At 41.4% G+C, this 22967-nt stretch overlaps 1 protein-coding gene across 7 annotated transcripts in view; it reads right to left on the bottom strand.

Moving 5' to 3' along the window:
* Positions 1 to 517: 517 nt before the first annotated feature.
* The window catches only part of STOX2 (storkhead box 2), a 225417-nt gene continuing 202967 nt past the window's right edge, over positions 518 to 22967 (bottom strand). For 6 of the 7 annotated variants that reach the window (XM_043513575.1, XM_043513574.1, XM_043513578.1 and 3 more), the window contains 2 exons: positions 17445 to 19710; positions 518 to 6504 (listed from right to left, as the gene is read on the bottom strand). In XM_043513575.1, coding sequence (XP_043369510.1) covers positions 6309 to 6504; positions 17445 to 19710 — 2462 coding nt within the window. In that variant the 3' untranslated portion in view covers positions 518 to 6308. Of the gene's footprint in view, positions 6505 to 17440; positions 19711 to 22967 lie in introns of those variants that run through there. The other variant, XM_043513576.1, reaches the window with a different exon arrangement.

Genomic DNA, 22967 nt, shown 5'->3' with positions numbered 1-22967 from the left:
TCTGTTTCCATCCACAATGTCATCTGCACTTCACCAAAACAATTACCTTGCTAGTGATTCTTCCCCTCTACTGTCTGTGTACCATGACCTTCTCTGGCCCACACAGATGGCGAAGGGAAATAAAAGGAAAATTGAAATTTGTCTCCAGTTGACTTTACAATGCTTTAAAGGATTTTGCATTTCATAGAAGTCTGATCCACCTTAACTATATGCTTGTAAATTCAATTATAAATATGTTCACTGTAGATGCATTAGCCTGTATATCCAATTCAAATTGGGAGTTTTAAATCCTTTACTTATGTTTAGTTTTCACCTTGCTTCTCTATTACTAGAAATGTTCATAGGGATTTCATTCAGCATCCATGAAAATATCAAGCTACAATTACCTTTGTTTTTTGAGATGGCAAATTTGTTATGCACATTTTACTAAATGAGGGCGAGAAACACGTATTCTTAAATTTCATCACATGTGCCGTCCACATCCCTTGAAGGTGCAAAAAAACCCACTGAAAACATATAACCAAATGTTATTTAATATCTTAAAAAGTAACACAATCCAAAATGGATATTTCACACAACACTACGTAAACAACATGTACACAATATTACCATGTGGAGGGACTTTCAAATATATAGACTTACAAAAATCCCTGTCCTTTTCTCCTTTAAATTATTATACTAAGCATGACAAGTAATCATCATTTACAGTATGGTACACTGACACAATAAAAACCATGTTACAAATGTGCTGTTATAAATCAGTAACATTACGGAAGACATTTTATGAACTGTAATTATTTCATATGAAATACTATACAATATAAACAGAATATCCATCTTGGATGACCTTTACAGCAACCAGAGACCAAGTAATTTTTAAAATTTATTTTCAGTGCAAACACATTTATACAAGGCAGTCTTGGCTGCAAAACTCCCTTCTAACATACAGTAAGTTCCACTTGCATTTATTAACTCATTTAAACCTAAAGTGACGGTCACATTCAGTCACTCACAGAAAGTTACCTGCAGAATTATGATCCCTTTAAACATAAGTCTCCTCTATGTATAAAAGTAACATCTGTGCCAATTACTCTAAGAGCCCTGTTTAGACCTTTCATACTTTCACATGGGCATCCTTTGGGTGGCTCTTATCCACTGTACAGTTCGATGAGTGCATTATACTGAACAGAGATTTGCCCTTCCATTGTGCAAAACAGGTGGTTGTGCATTAGCATCCAGGCTGGGGGGGCAGGAGGTTTGCTGACTGTGCATTTCACTACAGATTTCGTATATAGTCATGAGAGAAACACCTGTTTATTCAACCAAAGTCCTATTTTCAAATCCAAGTGTGAGTGGCCTTCTGCCTCTTCTACATATTTAACCCAGGGAAGGGAAACAAAAATCCTCAGCTCAGAACAAAGCTTCAATGGAGTTAAGAATTGAGTTTGAGCTCAGTTACCTCAGTGTAAATCAGTAAAGTTATTTCAGATGTAACTGAAGTAAAAATGTGAAATGCTGCTAACAAAAGAAACAAACAAACAAACAAAAAAACTATTGTGTGCCACTAGATTAAAAGAAGATTCTTACTCAGTATAGCAATTTGAAGTATCACCTTGGGGAAAGCCCTGTAAAATGTATTTGAAAAACAAGTTTTTGTTAAAATTGACTTTTCTGAAACCACTACTGGCAGCAGCCCTATGCTGAAATGTGAACATTTTTGGCACTTCCAATATCAAAGTCCAGTTCAGGAATATAAAGTAGTTTCTCTCCTACTTTAATAACTGTAATACCTCAGAAGAATATCTTTATAGTATAAACATTAAGCACTTTGGTTACATATTAAAACATTAAACCTATTGTCATGACTCAAATGAGATAAAGAAACTGTTTGATAATCACATTGTTGACTCTGTGTGATCTCGGACATGTCACTTAACCTTTCTATGTTTCAATATGTCAGTGAGTAAAATAGGGATAACAAAATTTGCCTACCTCATAAGCTTGTGAGGCTTAATTAATGGTTTGCAAACTGCTTTGAGATCCTCAGGTAAAAGGCATGAAATATAAGTGCAAAATATTATTATAGTTTATTATGGGCTCCAAATATTGTTTATGATCCTACTTTTTCGAAAAATAAACTACCACCATCAGCAATAAGGTTGAGGTTTTCATCAAAAACTTCGTTTTCAAATAGATTTTACTGTTTGAATGGGGGGTGAGGATTGCTTTCTACAATGTGGGTGTTTACATTGCTCTGCTGAGTCAAATGGGTACTATTCTCATTTTAAAAAAAAAATTAAAATATGTACACAGGAAAATTGGCTCATCTAGCGATATTAATATACATCTGAGTAATGGTATTGGGATACTGTATGCTTGAATAAATTCAGGGTTTGTACATAAATTAGAGCTGCAAGGGGAAGCTTCCACTTATTTTCCTTGGTTTTTGAAAATATTCTAGTTTTAAAAAAGGCAACTTGTAATTGGCTATTACTCTACAGCTAACCCCTTTTTACTGGAAGTCTGCCCAGGTTCTTTGCAGGATGGGCACCTCTGTATACACCTTACTTAGGGACCCTGATACTAATCTCAATCAAATCAATTAAAGTTTCATCATTAATTTCAATGGAAGCAAGCATCTGAGATGCATGGGATTTAGAAAATGAAGTGTGCATTATTTAAATGAGAGCTGGATAGCATACAGCTCCTGCCATTTAAGAGAAGTTCTGATTTGATATCTTGGCATAACTGAAGGCAAAACAGGGCCCAAAGTGTTTGAAGGTTGGCAAAAAAATACCTGGTGTGTCTTCTGTAAAACTCCAAACTGCCAATCATATTTCATATACTGTAGGTGTTAATAATTGGCTAAATTACAACTATCATTTTCAGAGTGGTAGCTGTGTTAGTCTGTATCAGCAAAAACAATGAGGAGTCCTTTGTGACACCTTAGAGACTAAGGCCTGGTCTACACTGGGGGAGGAGAAGGAATCTATTTAAGTTACGCAACTTCAGCTACATGAATAACATAGCTGAAGTAGACGTACTTAGGTCTACTTACTGCAGTGTCTTCACTGTGGTAAGTTGATGGCTGACGCTCCCCCATCGACTCCGCCTGCACCTCTCACTCCGGTGGAATACCGCAATCAACGGGGGAGTGCTTGGCGGTTGATTTATCGCATCTAAACTAGATACGATACATCGACCCCCACTGGATCGATAGCTGCCCGTCGATCCAGCAGGTAATGTAGACAAGCCTAAGACTCTAAGGTGCCACAAGAACGCCTCATTGTTTTAACTATCGTTTTGACTTTCTACCAATTAAAACTTTAGCAATAATGGCAAGACAACAGAAGGTATTAGGCTTCCGTTCACTATTAACAAAATTATGTGGCCTCATAAAAATCTCAAATTATTAAACTGAAAGCCAAATTTAATACAGTAAAAGGAAATCATGGCAATGAAAACAATGACTTTATTTGCAAGCACTGACACACAAGAGAACACCATGACCTAATGATTCCGAATTTTTTTAACCTTGCTTTTTACAAAATACTTTTTTTATGTTGCTGCATTTCATCAAATTCATGGAGGTAGTTATATATGTAAAAAAGTAACATGTTGTATTATAATAATACATATTAAAGTGTGCAAAATGCCAATAGATTTGTGCTGACCCTTTAAAGTTGACACAACACAGAGATTCAACCTAATCTAATTCTGTAAACCTTTAAATTGTAAGAATGAGAGATAAGCAACCATGTAATACAGGGCTATGATTTCATTGAAGGAGTAAGGTGACACAAAGCACTCAAGCTCCACTCCCATGGTTTTACCACCAGAACTTCACGACGGAATTTCTTTATATTTCCCCTGTTAATTTTTTTTTTTTTTAAATTCAAGACCAGAATGTTTCTATTTGAAACTTCTGTTTACATTCCATATTCTGAGAGTCACATTAATACCAGTAGTATGCCATGTTAACATTAATATGATATTTTATGTTGTCTGCTGGTCTATGGGAACTTTCAGAAATCACATACTATACAGTTTTTAAGTAGATACTATGCTATTTCTCTGGAAAGATGTCTTCTGTACAGTCAACTACCTGTATAAATTTTAGTAAGTTTATAACAAAGAAAATGTTTTCCCCAAAAAGGTAAAGTTTGTCTTTTTTGTTCACATTTTAATACTGCAATTTGTACTTTCAGATAATCAGCTATAAGTTAAGATATTGTTCAAACATTTTTATTTACTGAATTGATACATACTACTAACATCAGAGCATATCTCAGAAACAAAAATCACAGTCAGCCACTGTATCATATATAACGAAGCCTCACAAAAAAGACTCAAGTCTGCATGTAATAAGCAATCCTGAAGTTACATATTTAAGCAATAAGATGGGACAGGCATGATTGGGTCATGATAACATGGCTTGGAAGGCATGATAAGGCAGGAGGCTAAGGGCCAAGTGACTTTAACCAACCAAGAAGCACAATGATTTCCCTTATGTGCACTGAAAGGTCTTATTGCTCTTATGAAATGGAATGTAGGCATAAAAATAAGGAAAACAGTTAGATGTGTGCATTATAGACATAGGTTCTGTATGATATACCTGTCAGAATCAGAAACCAATTGTGTCCAGAGTTATAAAGCCATTTCATAAGTATGTAAGCTATATCCAACTGTGTAATATACAGCTATATCTTTACTAAAGAATTCTGATGACAATACAGAACATGAGTGAAGCTCAAATGCTTTATACAAGTTATACATATCACCAGAAACTGAAGAAAATGTTGGTTTTTAATATGTGCTGTTGGGTGTTATATCTTGGACACCAATAAAAGGCAATGTAAGTATTTACATTGCTGAACATCCTTCTTAATGTTTTCATTTTTCTTCCAGTTCTCATAAAATAGCAAATGTGGCCACTTTTGGAGACAGTTTGCTGCAGTAAATGTTTGCATGTGTAACAGAGCAGAACTTGGCCCCGTATTCCTAAAGATTACTTGTGGAGTTTGCCTATCTGTAAGAGTTACTCTGGAGTAATCAATTTAGCATAAATTACTTTGGAATAACAATTTAAGGGAGTACAAATAAGATACACCACACCTGCAGAATTAGGATTTCTTGATCAACCATATGAACACATTTAATTTCAAATCATATATAATTTTAAAAGCTATTCATGTCCATAAAATGCTGAATTGTAAATAACGCCCATTGACTAAAAGGCCTGAAGTTTATAATTCTCTAAATTTCTCCTTTGATAACCACTACAATGCACACTATTTTCAACAGCCTAATTTAGGCACTCTACTTAAAAGCTATATAAAATAGAATTATGTCCTTCCATTAGAAAGAAATCAGCTCTTCAGGCCATGCTTGTCATTTGTATCACAAAGAACTTCTCTTTTGTTCAAACAAATTTGTTATTCTGATTTTTATATTAACAGCACGTTGGAACATCAGACGTGCCACACCAATGAGATCACCTTCCTTAAACATTTGATTTATACTAAAAAAAACCTGTTATGCCTTTTCTGTCACTATTTGCTTTGCCTCAATCATAGTTAGACTTCCCCTCCTTTCACCTGGATTCAAAGGCCTACAACTCTGTTTGCAATTATGGAAGGTTAACATAGTAAATTTTAGACAAGCATCTCATATACTTTTGAAACAAAAAAATAAAATACAGCAATTCTCCCTCACCCACCCCACATACTTAAAACATGCCCTCTTTTGACTTGCTTTTATAGATTCTTGCAAAATCGTGTCATGAAAACTCACAGTGAAAATGACTGATGTATAAATAATTCACAGATAGAGCTGAGGTCTTTACTAGTCATGTTTGGCTTTGTTTTCCCTCAAGGTGACCTAGCTGTTTATTTTTTTAGTGGTGGCTCAATTTTTGAAATAAAATGATCAACTCTGTCTGAGTTTAACCACTCACAGGGGGCATCACGCATCTGTGGCATTTTTAAATGGAGTTGGCAACTGCATGGACATTGAAAATGCAGATTACACTTACAGTGTCTAGACTTTCATATATGTGCTCAGCTACAATTAAGTGAAGCAAAGGTGTACATATTATTCCTACTGCTATTCTGTTGCTACAGAGCTGCAAATGTGGAAAGCAATACCTTGAAATAAAGATTTTTGTTGTCCCTACATAGCAGCACAGTTTAAGTAAACACCAAAACTGTGGATGAGATGCTCTTTTTTTCCAAAGATGTAAACATCAGTCCCAGTGTCGTAAACTTTGCTGTATAGGATGAGACAGAAGAGCCGAGGCAGAATGACTATCAAACACTAGTAACAGAAGCTTGTAGGCAGTTAGCAGGTTTCTGCAGTTTTTCAGCTTCACTTGTTGGAGGGTCTGCAATTGCTCGGAAGTTGAACATTGGACCTGCGCCACCATGTGCAGGACTCAGGGCTGGGTTCTGACGTCTGTTACTTTCAACAATACTTGAAGTGTTGGAAGCCAAGCTCTCACGAGTACTATAAAGCAAAATAAATTAGATAAACAAAACAAAACAAAACACCGCCAACCCCCATATATCTACCAAAGAGGAAAACTGACTGGGGTGTTTTAAAATGGGCCTCCTGTGTTTGCATGCAGTGTCACATCAATGAAGCATATTGATTATTCACATGTTGCTCCAAAAGAGACTGCAAATGTACTCACTGGTTAACAGGTTATTGCACAGGTATAGTACTAAACAGACCTGAAGTTGTTCCACAAATTTTGTAAGTCTGAGCCAATATCAAACATCTGGATTTTTCATTCAGGCAAAACTTCCATGTGAAATAAATCGCCTCTCTTTCCAGGCTGGTGCACAGAATCACAGAATAGTTTCACTAAATCAGCCATGTGGCTGAACTGAGCTATGAGAATTCTCCTTTGGGCAGTATTTTTATGCCTCTCCATTATTGTATATGTTTGCACACAGAACATTTTGGGTAGTTCTAACCAAACTGAAGACACTATTTTTCATTAAAGCTGTAATACTTCCAATGATGACACATTTCTTGGAATTTTTTCTAGTTGCTGGCATCCAAGCCTTGAGATTCTGAGTGCCCTCCACTATTAGGACTATCACGATGCAGAATTGGGTCCTTAAACAGCATTAGTGTTGTAATTTCACTTTATCTAATACAGAAAGTTCTTTTAATGCAAGTAAATTGCTCATCTGTGGAAGTGGCTGTGTGCTCAGCCCTTCTGAAAATTAGGCCATTTAATGAGGTATCTAAATAAGGACACAGAAGCCTAAACTTGAGCCACCAATTTTTGAAAATTGTGGTCATTGTATTTAAAGTGAGTTCTACTCCTACTCCTTTTATATTATACCTCTTCTTTTATGTTCTACCCGTGAGGACCTTTGGATGAAGACAGACTATTTTTAATGAATCATTTGCTCCTGCTATTTATTCTCCACCTATAGCCATAATCCTTTGTTAACAACAATTATTTCTGTGGAGATGAATACAAAAACATACACAGAGGAATGAATTCAGGTGTGGAATAAACAGAAACAGAACAACTAAGAATCACTGATGCCTTGTGGAAAACTTGTTATAATAGGTACAGTTCTACTCACCATTGGCCCTCTTCTGCCTTGAGTATTACCCATTTGCTTCAATGGACAATTTACATACCACTCAAGGAGCATATGACAGGCAGAAACATACCCCCCTCTCATTTTCTGACTTCTCTTCCTAAACTTTTAGCTGGGGATGGACAGATGACTGAAAAACAGCCTTTGTTTTTACAATTCATGAGTTCCTGCTGTTTATTTCTCACATGAAGTCATATTCAATTTGTAACCATCATTTCCAGATTTTCAATCATTTTCAATTTTGATGTCACAAACCGAGCATGACATGTATATCCTGAGATTGCCATCATCCTGCAATGCGAGCTGTGTGTGCAGATTGACGGCAGGGTTAGGTATGACTCCAGGGGAGGGAAAAGCAGCAGGACTGCATGACCTCTCTTTAAAAAAAAAAAAAAAAAAAAAAAGGCACCCGGAGCCAACTTCAATAGCTGCATCAGCAAAATGTAACGCGAGTCTAACAGAAGTTTTTCCAATACAGATGTGTTCAAGAATTCTACAGATAAAATACCTTCAGTGCCTTTTGATTTTAGAAGGAATTCTTTCATTATCAAGACCCTGTTAAGTGTGTTTTCTTCCAATTTGGCATCCTTTTAAAATATAATTTTCCTTTTATAGTGCTGAAATGGTAATTTTGGTTACTCAGGTATACTAAACACTCCTGCTTCCTAGAAAGGAACTCCAAAAATGAATTTTTTTAATTGTAAAGTGGGAAGGGAATAATGGTATTTTAATTACAATTAAAGGGCCACATTTACTCTTAACTCCATTTACTTTAATGGAGTTACACTGGGTATGAAATTGACCAAAAGTACCCATTTTAGTCGTCTCACAATAAAACTCACTCCTTGGGTACATGAAAGCCCTTGAAATATCCAGAGTACATCCTGACTTTAAAAATAGCTTCTTGACCATTGTATGTTACTCTTTGCTTATTTTAATGGCTCTTGCCAAAAAGAGATGTTAAAAAGTGGGTAGTAAAGGCAGACAAAGAGGGATTATACAAGAAACCTAATTTTAAAAACTGTCATTTCTATTTCCCATTTGACTTTATATAAAGCTAGTACAGCAATACAATACACTAAACTTATCTGTTCCATTATCAAGCTAAAAGAAAAGGAGTACTTGTGGCACCTTAGAGACTAACACATTTATTTGAGCATAAGCTTTCATGAGCTACAGCTCACTTCATCCAATCCACTTCATTGTTAGTCTCTAAGGTGCCACGAGTACTCCTTTTCTTTTTGCGGATACAGACTAACACGACTGCTACTCTGAAACCTGTCAATGTCAAGCTAGTTAAACTTTACGCTGGACAGAAATAGAGGTTTCAGCTTCAGTGCAAAGAATGAAGGCAGATAGAATCTCCTTGAACTAACTGAACTGCAAATCTGAGGTACACAATCACATGCGTGAATCCTGTAAACTAGCCAAACAGTAGTGTAAGAACTGGCTCATATGCAACCAACCCAGAGAAAAAAAAGCTCTATATGCCAAATAAGATCAAATTGTTTGGGTGGGAGGTGCAGAGTGCTATATGGGCAACAGTAAGAATAAGCAGAAGTGTACTTCCATTTAAAAAATAAAAGATTAATTTGTAAGAATACAATGCAAGTAGACACACTGCTGTTATAGTGCAAAGATGCTAAGCATCTGCATAACACACGTGATCAATAAAATGGATCAATTCCTAAACCTTCCAAAGTTATATGACCTTGGTGAGCTGCAACAGGTAAAAGAAATGGACACTTACTGTAACTATGGTTCTTTGAGATGTGATGCAGACATGTATTCCACTTAGGTGTGTGTACCTCAGCATGTCAGAGCTGGAGAATTTTGCCTAACAGAACACATAGAGGGTGGCGCTTGCACTACATGGCGTAGCTCCTCCCCCTTCAGTTCCTTAGCACCAAACACCCAGAGACCAGACTCCAGTGCAGAGGGGAATGAGGGTGGGCCGTGGAAAACACTTTGGTATAACATCTCAAAGAACCACAGTTTTTCAAGGAAACTATATATCAAATAACCACAGTTGTTTCTTCTTCTTCAAGTAGATGCAGTTGTGTATTCCACTTAGGTGACTCACAATCAGTACCCACCCCAGGAGGAGGGGCTCAGAATCTGCCTATACAAGGATTGCAGGACCACCCTACCAAAACTTGCATCTGCTCTGGAAGATGTGATAATGACACAATTGTTAGGAAATGTATGTGTGGACAATCATGTAGCAGCCCTGCAAATGTCCAATATGGAGACATCATTGAGGAAAGCTATAGATATTGCTTGCGCTCTTGTAGAATGAGATCACCGCTGCTGAAGAGGTGTCGCCAAAGTTATTTCACATGCAGTCTTAATACAGGATGTTATCCATTTACAGAGAGTCTGTGAAGAGGAACTATAGACCAGTCAGCCTCACCCCAGTCCCTGGAAAAATCATGGAGCAGGTCCTCAAGGAATCAATTCTGAAGCACTTAGAGGAGAGGAAAGTGATCAGGTACAGTCAGTATGGATTCACCAAGGGCAAGTCATGCCTGACTAACCTAATTGCCTTCTATGATGAGATAACTGGCTCTGTGGATGAGGGGAAAGCAGTGGACGTGTTGTTCCTTGACTTTAGCAAAGCTTTTGATACCGTCTCCCACAGTATTCTTGCCAGCAAGTTAAAGTAGTAAGGGCTGGATGGACTATAAGGTGGATAGAAAGCTGGCTAGATCATCGGGCCCAACGGGTAGTGATCAATGGCTCCATGTCTAGTTGGCAGCCGGTATCAAGCGGAGTGCTCCAAGGGTCGGTCCTGGGGCCGCTTTTATTCAATATCTTCATTAATGATCTGGAGGATTGCATGGACTGCACCCTCAGCAAGTTGGCAGATGACACTAAACTGGGAGGAGTGGTAGATACACTGGAGGGTAGGGCTAGGATAGAGTGGGACCTAGACAAATTAGAGGATTGGGCCAATAAGGACAAGTGCAGAGTCCTGCACTTAGGATGCAACAATCCCATGCACTGCTACAGACTAGGGACCGAATGGCTAGGCAGCAGTTCTGCAGAAAAGGACCTAGGGGTTACAGTAGGCAAGAAGCTGGATAGGAGTCGACAGTGTGCCCTTGTTGCCAAGAAGGCTAACGGCATTTTGGGTTGTATAAGAAGGGGCATTGCCAGCAGATCGAGGGATGTGATCATTTGACATTGGTGAGCCCTCATCTGTAGTACTGTGTCCAGTTTTGGGCCCCACACTACAAGAAGGATGTAGAAAAATTGGAAAGCGTCCAGCGGAGGGCAACAAAAATGATTAGGGGGCTGGAGCACATGACTTATGAGGAGAGGCTGAGGGAACTGGGATTGTTTAGTCTGCAGAAGAGAAGAATGAGGGGGGATTTGATAGCTGTTTTCAACTTCCCGAAGGGGGTTCCAAAGAGGATGGATCTAGACTGTTCTCAGTGGTACCAGATGACAGAACAAGGAGTAATGGTCTCAAGTTGAAGTGTAGGAGGTTTAAGTTGGATGTTAGGAAAAACTTTTTCACTAGGAGGGTGGTGAAGCACTGGAATGGGTTACCTAGGGAGATGGTGGAATCTCCTTCCTAAGAGGTTTTCAAGGTCAGGCTTGACAAAGCCCTGTCTGGGATGATTTAGTTGGTGATTGGTCCTGCTCTGAGCAGGGGGTTGAACTAGATGGCCTCCCGAGGTCCCTTCCAACCCTGATATTCTATGATTCTATGATAAGAGACTGCTTGACCCTTCAAACTATTCGCATACGACACAAATGAAGTGAAGCATGAAACAGTTTAGTCCTGTCCAGATAGCTGGCAAGATGTCACTTGACATCTAACGAATGGAGACTCTGCTTCTCTGGAAATTAATGTGGCTTAGGAAAGAACACAGGTAAATATACTGCATGGTTCAAATGAAACTGAGAAACTACTTTAGACAAAAATTTTGGGTGAGGTAGTAAAGTCACTTTGTCCTTAGAGAACTGTATATAAGGGGGCTCTGCCATCAGAGCCAACAACTCACAGACTCTCCTTGTGGATGTTGATGTTATTGCTACTCGGAACCAGTGACTCCGGAACAGGGGAATGGGGGGTAGTGAGGGGGGCCCAGCAGGGCCATAGGCCTCCCACTTTTTGAAAGTGGACACATCTGGCCCATTCACTTTCCACCGGGGTGCCCTTCCCCACCAAGGCCCCACCTCCTGGCCAGGCCAGCATGGAGGCTGGCCAGAGAGCCCAGATGCCCATGATGTGGGGGAACTGTGAGCAGCCCCGTCCTATGTCATCGTCCCCCCCGACCACGGCTCTCCACCTGGCCCAGGGCAGGTGGACATGGAGGGTTCACGACTCTGCACCAGCTTATCACAGCTGCTCACGCAGCTCTCCCCGAACCGGCTCCTGCCATCGTGGCGGGGGTGGGAGCGGGAAAGGAGAGGACCTCAGAGCTGCCACTCGGCCATGTTAACAGGCAGATGTGGGGAGCCACAGAACCTCCATCTTCCCTGGGCGGGGACATGGTTAGGGGTCTACTCTCAACAGGCCCCCCAACACCATGGACAGATGGAGAATCTGCTGCAGCTCCCACGTGGCTCTCATCATGTCTGGGTTGTGGCTCCGAGGCCCTGCATCCTGGCCAGAGCCACACAGGCAGCTGTGGGGAGCCTGGGTCCCTGCACCTCCCCTTGGTGGAGGAGGCAAGGACGCAGGCAGGGGGCTGCTTTTGCCCCCCCCGGGCAAGGGTGGGGCCTTGGGAGGGCAGGGGCCTCTGTGCTCCCCCCCCTTTTTGCTAGGAACACAGTTTCATGACACAAAAGAGGAAAGGGACAAGATGTGAAGGGTTCAAGTGGAGGTCCCACTAAAGCCACTAGGACTGTAGTAAGGTCCCACAGAGGAACCAGCTCTCCGACTGGAGGCAAAGAAGCCATTTTAGGAATCTTGCTACCACGGCATTGGATAAGATTGATCTTCTCTGAAGGGGGCAGGAATGAAATGCCGATATCTCTGCCAAATCCACTTCCAATGAAGTGAGCATAAGTCCAACGACTGAAGGTGCAGCAAGTTCACCAAGACGTTCTGGATAGAGGCCAGCATTGGTTTTATTCTGCAGGCCAATGACCATACCAAAAACCGTTTTCATTTCATTGCATAGGCTATGCTGGTAGATGGCTTTCTACTGTTGAGTAGGATCTGTTATACAGCCACCAAACACTGCTATTCCTCCTCATTTACCCACAAAGCAACCAGTCCATGAGATGCAGGGAACTGAGCATGGGATCCAATGCATGACCACAATTCTAAGAGGGTTGGTCAAGATGGAGAGGAAGGGGTATGGGAGGCTGAACTGACAGCACGAGAATGTTGGAAAACCAGCACTGTCTCAGATGGACTGGGACAATGAGAATGAGCTTGGCTCAATCCACTTTCAGATTGAGATGATCTGAGGAAAAGCATACAGGACAGCCAACTGCTAGCTGAGAAGGAAAGCGTCAGACAGGGAGCCCAGACTGAGGCTCCCTCAAGAGCAGAACAGGTGACATTTTCTGTTATCTCTGGTAGCAAATAGGTAGATCATCAGAATGCCCCAAGTTGCAAAGGTGACCTGGAGGATGTTTGTCTTCAGAGACCACTTGTGACACAGGGAAAAATTCCTGCAGAGATGGTTTGCGAGATGATTTTGGACTCCAGGCACATAGTCAGCTATCTGAGTAATGCTTTCCTCAACGCAGAACTGCCATAACGTGATTGCCTCTTGGCAAAGCACCCTGAAGTGTGTTCCTCTTTGCTTAGTCACATAATACATTGTGATTGTATTGTCGGTAAATATGTGAACCACTGAGCACCTGATACGGTCCAAAAAAGTGTGACATGCATTGTAGATGGCTTGAAGCTCCAGCATGTTGATATACAATGTGGACTCCTGCTCTGACCATAGACCTCAAACTTTCAGCAACCCTAGATGTACTCCCAAACCCTTCAGGGAGGCATCGGAGACCACAGACCTGGTTGGAAAAGGCTGGATGAAGGGAATGTCCTGGCAAACGTTCTCTGGAGACATCCACCACAGCAAGGAGTCCAGGACCAGGTGAAGACGACAGACCAATCTGTCCAGTGGGTGAAGAGTAGCAAGCCATTCATTTTGAAACAACACAGGAGGATAGCTGACAAGAGTGATCATTTGGAACCTCATGTATCTGATATATTGGTTGAGGCCACAAAGGTCGAGATTGAATCTTACCCTGCAAGTGTATCGAAGCCGTTGTGCTCCAGAAGATCTTAGCAGGCCCAAGTAGCTCATTGTTAATGAGGGGGCAACTCTCCGAGGGGCAGATGACTGTGGGATATCCACTAACTTGTGGGTGTTCTACTGCAGGAACTCCACATGGATATCTAGGGAAGCAGCTACATGCCACAAAAGCTACGTGCCTGGTACACCTTGAAATCCTCTAGTACCGAAGGGGAGAAAGAGACAGGCACTGTGGAATTCTCTAAGGGACAAAGATGGAGTAGTTAACTGTGCCAGAGCTGGATCCTACTCCAGAACTGATGGGCCTGGGCAGAATGACTCTGGAGGCTCCACAAGGGGAAAGGATCACTGATACCTGGGCCTGTGGAGAATGACAGTCCCCATCACAGACCTGGTCAGCGAGATGAGGGTTGGGACCTATGTGACTGAGGAGTATCCCACGGATTCCATGGAGACCCACGGGTATGGATAGGGCATTGGTGACAGTAGGCACTGGGCCAGAGGCCCCTGTCCCAACTGTAAAACAAATGCCAATCTTGGTACCCAGAGAGCTCCATGAATGGCCACTGATGTGGGTCGGATGGTGGCACAGTCAGAGGATGAAGATCCTGACGTGGATTCCAAAGAGTCCCAGACTTCAGGGGATAAAGGAGGCGCCAGCCCGAGGGTGTGAGCAACCGGTCCAACTCACCCATAGCCTAGAATGACGAGGGAGTTGGCGCCGACGGCTGAAATAGTACAGGTTGTTTCTGGGGATGGAAGCGGTGTCGACCTGAAATCAGCTGTAATACCAAAGTAACTGATGGTGCTGAAATGGAGGGCAGCGAGTGCCAGTCACAATTCACAGGGTTGGAGAGGTCCATTGCGTAGAGTCTGGTACTGATCCTAATTCTTCTGATCATGAAAGGGAAACCTCAGGGTATAGTGCCAACAGACTCCCAGGTTCAGTGGGCCGCTCAACCTATGGGGCTATAAAAGATGCAGCATTAGCTAAGTCCTGGACCAAGGGTGAGCTCAGGACAGAAAGGCAGAAGAGATCCATTGCTGCCTGATACGCTCCTAGCACGGGAAGAGTCCGTGCTGGCATCACCCTCATTGGTGTTGGACTCAGTGGATGTCCCAGGGCCCCAGAGTCAACAGTATGGGTCTCTGACCTCCTTGCATGGTACTGGGAAGCGGCTGATGGCCTTGCTCCATCCCACACACTGGCATTCACCCCGTGCCGATCCACACTCCTTCTGGAAGAGGGAGATGAGTCCCACTGGGACCTGGAGCAGGCTCGCTCAGTCTTATGCTATCTTTTCCTTGGCATATTTGATGGGAAAACAACTCCTCCATCTCTTGAGAGAGGCGTCAGTTTCAGGATGTGAAGTGGCAGCACTCTCAGAACCAGAGGGTAACTTCTGATCTGAGGAGGGCCTCGGTGCTGAAGCAGGCCTCCTGGCCTGCTTGAGCAGGCATTGCTTCAGACAAAGATCCCTTGCCACGTTAGTCCGTTTGGTGAACAATCTGCAAACAGAACACCGTTCTCTGATGTGACTTTGCCTAGGCACAGCAAGCACTTCATGTGGGGATCGTTGTTTCAGATTGCTCCCCCACACAATGGACAACGTTTAAATCCCGGTGAAGGCATCACCAGAGAAATACTTAAACTACCGCTAACTAACACTAAGTACTAAGGGTACTAATTAACTATACACTACTAGAAATGTCAGGAAAAATAAAAAGTTTGTAATAGGAAAACTACACAGAACTCTGCCTCCAGCAACATGTGGTAAGACGGAACCAAGTGGAGAATAGGGCAGTGCTGTCTCATATAGCAAGGGGAGAAGCTATGGCCAGAAGGGGTGAGCACTGCTGTCTACAGGTTCTACTTGGGAAAATACTCTGGCTCCAGAGTACAGGACCGCACACATCCAAGTGGAATACATTGCTGCATCTACTTGCAGAAGAACCTTAATTACTCTTTCTTCCTTTAAAATTATATTTTTAAATTTACTGCAAGAAATAATTATCCCCATTAATGTGTCTTTTAAAAAAATAAATTACCCCAGTGATTTGGTGGATAGTGCAGCATGTAGCTAATTGGAGGCAAAGCAGTAGCTCTAAAAATTCTTGAACCAGGGAGGGATAAAAGTGTCACAGAAGAGTTACCCTCAGCCATTGAGCAGCAGGGGAGATGTGAAACAAAACTGCATTTCATTCCCACAGTAAGGCAGCTTTCCCTGACAGGCTGTGCTGTGAAACACTTGCTACTGTTTAGTAATAGGAGGGACAAAGATATGCTGAGGGATCAAGAGGCAGCACAGCACAAAGGGCTAGGTAGAAGCCTAAAAGTCAACCTACATGACTCTCATTCTGAGCCATTGGGTCAAACTCTGCTCTCAATTACATCATCATCATTCTGGATTAACTACCAAAACCAAGGGAGTTTTCTCTAGACTGACACCATTTTAACTGAGAGGAGAATCTGGCCATGTGTGTAGAGATCAGGACTCCTTTGCATACGTTCTGAGGCCCCGCACAACCAACATTTATTTATTTATTGTAAATTAACAATTTAGAAAAACTAAATCAATTTTAAAACAGAAACAAATATAATTTCCTTTTACCTAACAAGATTCAGATCTTATTTGTTGTAAAAGTGAAGATGATAAATAACTTAAGTCTACAATAGGATACTGCAAAAGAACTACCACCTGTACATTGTTACTTTGTCTTAAGAATCATTGGTCTGGATTAATTGGTTGGTTTCTAGGATAAACAATGAGACTCAAGACCCAGTCTACCAGGGCCACAGCTTCCTCTGGGACCAGAGAGGAGAAGCCTCAGTGAAGGATTATTAAACTGGAGATGATACTGTAAAATCTTCAGGGTGGGCATATATCAGCAACTGTCTCTTCCCATATGTTTCTAAAACTTCTAACACCATATAGAATCCTTACACTTTTTTCCTAGACATTACAGGCTAGACACCTCAGTTGGTGCACTGTTTAGACATTTTCAGAGACCAAACATCCTTAGTACCTTCAGGGCTGTGGTACCTTCCTGAACCTCTCTCCACTCTTCTTCTAGCTAGAAGAGACTGCTCTTCAAATCCTACCAGTTTGGACTGGTGACAGACATGGCTACAGAAAGAGGATTTAAAAAATACCAGAGAAAAGTATAAGTGGTATCTCTATGTCCCCTAATCACCTATCTGTAATATCTTAGCCAAAGACTCTGCCACTACACTGTATCCGTTCTTCCAGTTAATCTTGCTGATGTTATTTTTGAGCCCCCTCTCCCCCCAATTCTAAATACAACATAAATTAGTCTGAAGAAGTGATACAAGAAAGTTTGGGGTGCAGGGACAATGAACCTTTGGCAAAAAGGCAGTGGTAAGATTTGTTGCTGTTGCCTATATGAGGGAAAGAAACCAAGCCATCGGTCTGGATAGAGGCTTTCTGAGGCTGCCTAAAAATTTTGTCTAAAAGAATGTCAAACAGTTTAACACAGTCCCACAATTGTTCACCCATATATATAACACAGTAATAACTGAAAACAGAGCATTCTAGAATGGTCCTTATAATTAATTTTACAGTCCTACCGTGGAGAATTGAACCCGCTGTCTACAGTAATGCTGCTGCTGTCCATGCTGTCCAATCGAGCTGAATGGGTGGCTCTCTGGCTGCTGCTGTTTTCAGTTTCTTTGGGGGTGAGAAGAGTGAGATTCTTCTCAAACTTTCTTTGCAGATCCCTTTCTTTTTCCCGCTCCAGCAGCCACTGCATAGTGCCCACATCATCCCTGTTTTTTTCTTCCTCAGCATTTTTGTTTGTTCCTTCCTCTGAGTCATCATCATCAGAAACATTGTAATAATCAAAGGTGGCTTCCTGGTTCCCAGCTGGTTCTTGCTGTCTCTGTGAAACGGGTAAAACTTGTGTAACTGAGGTTACTATAGCTTGTTCAAGTTTCTCACATCTGATTGGCAGTGTGTCAGAGGGTGTCTTTTGATGGGGTTTTAGTAGGGGTGCACTGGACTTGTGATAGCTATTCACAGAGAGTGTATTGTGTAGAGGTTTAAAAAGTGTATCTTTGCTAAATATTTCTTTCCTTTTGTCCAGGCTGCTTGATTCAGTGTTATGGTGTTGAACCAGTCGCCCATTTGCGATCACCTCAGGGTTCTGGCCAGCAACACCTGGACCACTACTTGGCCCATTAGGGGACTCCTCTTTGTGTACCCCAGGTTCTCTGGTTATGTGTTGGGACTGTCTTTCTGAGGGAGAAAGTTTTTTTATTCCTTCTGTTAAAGTCACCGTGTCATGGTCCTCTTTATTTTTCCCCAGTGGTGACGGAGCAGTAAGTACAGTCTCACTCGAAGTGTTGCATTGAAAATAATCATCAGTTGCTGATTTTGTTGTGCAGGAGTTGAGCTCACTATAAGATGGTAAATTCTCTGTAGGCTTGATTTGTTCCAATAAGCTACAGGAATTGGGGGTTTCTACATTGCCACTAACTATTTCGGGTACACACACATCTTTATAGTTTGCAGATGAAATCAGAGCCCTTTGATGACTGAGTGACTGTGAAGGCCTTAAGGTACTGTCATCCATATATGCTTGGCTAGTTGTTGGGTCATCGGGGCTACACCCTTCAGCTACGTCTTCAGGTGTACCTAAAGTAGCAGAACCCAGAGGTCCTTTAGAGTTGTCCATCGACCTAGACCTTTCCTTGGCTTTGTTAGACCTCTCGTTCCTTGACCTTCTATCTTGTGTATGGCTGTGGCTTCGATGGACCTTGGAGTGGGAGCTTCCCCTTGAAGGTTCAGGAAAAGGCATCTCAGTTCTTCTTTTGGCCAGTTCACCAGATACATCCCATTCTGGTGTCATGGGAAAGTGAGATTCAATCACGCTAGGATTGCTGTGCATGATAAAATTATCTCCTTTGTGTTCTATTATGAAACAGCCTTCCCGTGGGGACCTAGTAAGGGGATCATAGAACTCATACTCTCTTTCACCTGGTATATCCAAATGGGAACCATCTGAAGGGTCTCCTTTGGACACCCGGGTCTTGCTGTGTGACCGAGATTTTCCATGAGGCTTTCTGTGATTCCTACCCTTTTTGCTTCGCCCACTATGGTGAGCTGAAGATCCAGCTTTGCTTCTTTGAGCTTTTTCTTCTTCAAGTTTCTTCATTAGTGCAGTATGCCTCATTACATTTTCCACAGTCAAGTCTGGGTTAATGCGCCTAATAATCTCCATTTCTACCTCCCTAGGTATAGTGGTAGGGGTGTCTTCATCTCTCAAGGGCCATTCCTCAGGAGGAAACTGGCCAGAGAAATTGGCCAGCTGTTTTGCCTTGTCCTTTTTAAAGCTTAGCCGAAACAATTTTAGTCCAAATTTTTTAGACTGCTTTTCTACATCTTTAGGCTTTGAGAGAGTCTCTGCTTTATAAGAAAAATTTACAGTACTTTTACTTTTTTCAGTGGGTGGTACCTGACATAGAGAAGGAGGGCAATATGAGTCTTTACAGTCTTTTGTGGATTTCCTCTGTAGGGTGGATGCATGCATGCTATGCATGTCTTCTCTGCAACAATGGCAAGAGTCGCAGTGGTTTTTGGGTAAAGTTCGGTCCCTGACGCAGCCTGAGGTGGAAGGAGTTATAGTTCCTTGCTGTGGAGAGGTACACTGAGACCTGTCAGGTATCCTCTCATCCAAATGGTACCATTTACTATTAGTTCTTATGAGGGATGGGGTTATAAAATAAGTCTGTGGGGTCACGATGAAATAGCCATCTGGAGTTGGATATATTTTCCTCTCTCGTACAAGCATGTTCAAGGTATGCCGAAGAATTTCAGGACTGGGAGTTGGAACGCCTAAAACAACAGTAAATACATATGAGCTACTGTATAATCATGAAAAGTTCTTCGGCTCCCCTCCCACCATCCCAAACAGAGTGTTGCCAACACAAAAGTTATAGCATGCTGAGCAAACAATTCAAACTGAGCACATTGATAGGCATTCTCTAGTCTGTATTTCCATTTATCTCCTACACTTCAGTCACATGAATTATTAACTAAATAAAAAAAGGACATTAATAGAGTAAAAAAAAAAAACTTTAGTTACTTCCATTGTGTAGGTGACTAAACTACAAAATGGAAAGAATACAAAGAAAAGAGAATCAAGGGGAAAGATTTCATTTTTATTATTCTAGTCAAATATTTACATCCCAATTCATCAGTACGTATGTATTAATTGTGATTTACAGCAATGTATAAATAGGGGCCCATAACATTTTTTTCAGATAAAAATGCAATAGAAACAAAGCACACAGGAGAACCATACCTCCAACACAATCCAACAGGCAGGACTTTCCCACCAAACCATTCCCACATAAACAACTGCCCCCATCAGGCTCTAAGCTCTTCAGCCTCTCCAAGAAAAAGACTATTTGAATTATATAGATCTATTTTATTCAAAACAAATGTGTTGACTATGCTGGATGATGTTATTTATTTGTCTTCTAAAAACTTCCCCACAAGAGTTGCCTGGCCTTTAAGTGGGGTCTGATGGACCACATGCTTGAGTGCAGATATCAAATACAAGCAGAGGGAATACCTTATTATTGACTACATAAAATCCACATACGTCATTTTGTGGACTGGGCCTTCAGGCCTGATTCTGTACCTATTGAAGTCAACGTAAAAATTTCCATTGACTTCAGTGGTACAGGATCAAGTCCTTAATACTTCAAAGTATTACACCAAATAAGGCCCTGACTGATGTGTAGTAGAAGCAAATGGCTGGGCTGCTCTCTTCTGTGTCTCCTACTGTATGTTACCAACTCCACACACACGTTTCAGAGGTCAGAGTTTGCAGTTACTCTTTGCTACTTGTGTTTGAGTACAGCAGGAGGACAACATGGGACCAGCACAGTGGACGATATGCTGTCCAAGAGCTAGCATGCTGTTGTGGCAATTACAAACTGACTTCAAACACTGGCTCTTGGTGTTACCACATAACTGTGAGGGGAAGGGATAACAAAAATGTCCACATTTTGGAGCTTCATGTGCTAAAATGAAGGAAAGTATTTCTGATTCCTAAATGACTAAATTAATCTATAAGGCTAGAGTTTAGGAGGAGGATCAAAAATAAATACAGACACTCACAAGGTTATGCAAGACCCAATTTAACGCAAATTTGCACTTACAGAAAAAGTTCCGTAAGCTAGAACCAGGAGTTTTTTAGTTAGTTTTTTTTTTTTTGCATAACATTCGGTTATACGTTTCCGAATTATGCAAAATTAGAGTTATGCGAGGCTTTCCAGAATGGAACAATTGCGTAAATCGGAAGCATCTGTAAATGAAATAAATGGCATTGAACCAGCCCCTATTATTCACTACTGCTTTCTTTCAAGACAAAATGGATGCAGCAAACTCTAAAACACACCCCACACAAGAAATACAATAGTTGAAACAGATGTTTATACAACCACCAAAAAAGAAGAGAAAAAATGTTCATGCTTAATACTGAAGGAAACCTGTGTGATGTGGGAATCAGTCTGCTTTTGCTTAATGAATTGGAGACTGCTCAAGAACAGTTCATTGGTGCAAGTTAATCAACTCATTTAGTGCTAACAGGATGGGATCAGATCCTGCAGTAAAAGTTCTGGTTTCACCAGCTTACTCTTCAGGGAGAGTTACAAAAGGGAGTCTTTTTTCCACTGCTGAACAGATTACAGGACAACAAACACCAAGGTTTAGGACAGTCCTGAAGTTCTTGTTGCATGCACACCTTAGGGAAGACACGGTTTTCCATCCATTTGTTCCCAGGACTCCAAATAATCTCATCCCTGGTCTCATACATGGGGAGAACAGAACCCTCCTCATTTCTAACCTTGAAAAGCTTTATTTTATTTTGTTTTTTTAAAGGGTGTTGAAACTTTGGCTTCTGCTAACCCACTGCAGAAAAGACCAGTTGGATTAAGTTCCTAACTGGAATTTACCTGGGAAATATGAGGTGGGGGAAGGGGAAAGGCCCAGTTGAACTCCATTCCCCTTCTTCTTTGATGAATTCAGTGGGACCCTGACCCATCTCCTTATATGCCCATAACCTCACAGAAGAGCAACCTGCTTAATGTTGGAGCCATACTGGGGAGATCTCATGTATGACTCGAGAGGAAATCTGCCTGTATCTGCCTTGCTGTGGCTCACGTGGCATGGATTCTTCTCTACTTCCTCTGTCGGCATCTTCTAAAAGGCCTTTTTAGTAGGCTGGCTAAGGAAGTGTTAATGCAAGTAGGTTCCAAGCCTTCATTATATGCGAGACTGCTTGCTGGTAGTAGGCTTTAACCTTCCAAAGGCCAAAAATCTCCCCCACTCTCCATGTTGGGAAGGTGAACCCAGACGCTGCTTTCTCAATTGGGAGAAGGGTTCATGCATCAGAGACACAGATAGCTCTTGCTGCGGAGAGCATTATGACTATGCTGCAGTCTGGGCAGTATCTCCCTCTCCTTTACTTCCTCAGACAGCAGCCACCATGCTGACCAAAGACGTGGGTGCCTGTCTGGAGACAGAACTTGGACTGTGGAAAATAAGGAGGGATGCTAAGAAATAAGTGCCAACATTTCTTTATTCCTCATTAGTTTTGTCTGTGTTAAAAGGACATGTGGAGCAGTCACCACTCCATAATCGGGAGTCCAGAGCAGAACAGAACCTTCTGGCATTCAACTACTCAAGGTTATTTAAAAAAAAAATTAATATGAAAAGAGATGTCGTGCTACTTTTTCAAGATTTGAAGGCTTAAAAACAAAAAGCAACAAAAAACCTAGTTCCACCTGCACCATACCAAACATTTTTCTTGTGGCCTTTTCAGTCAACTTTAGCAAAAGGCAATTTTAAAATTTCTTTGTGAAGTCAGTCATTATCCCCTTTTTCTTTACAGTCAAAAACTCTCTTATATCATGTTCTTAATACGCGCTTCTAGAATGCATTTTACAGAAAAGAGGAGTAGAAATTAAAGTGTTTTTCTCTCTTTCATACGTGAAGAACATTTCAATGAGAAAGCTAAGCTATTGCTGTCCAAATTTTATTAGAGCGGATTCTAATGTATGCCCGTGTTTCACTATTTTAGC

The sequence above is a fragment of the Dermochelys coriacea genome, chromosome 4, assembly GCF_009764565.3.
Source record: "Dermochelys coriacea isolate rDerCor1 chromosome 4, rDerCor1.pri.v4, whole genome shotgun sequence".
Classification (NCBI taxonomy): Eukaryota; Metazoa; Chordata; order Testudines; family Dermochelyidae; genus Dermochelys; species Dermochelys coriacea.
Note: the sequence above shows the minus strand (reverse complement) of the source record. Positions and strands in the feature narration are given on the sequence as shown.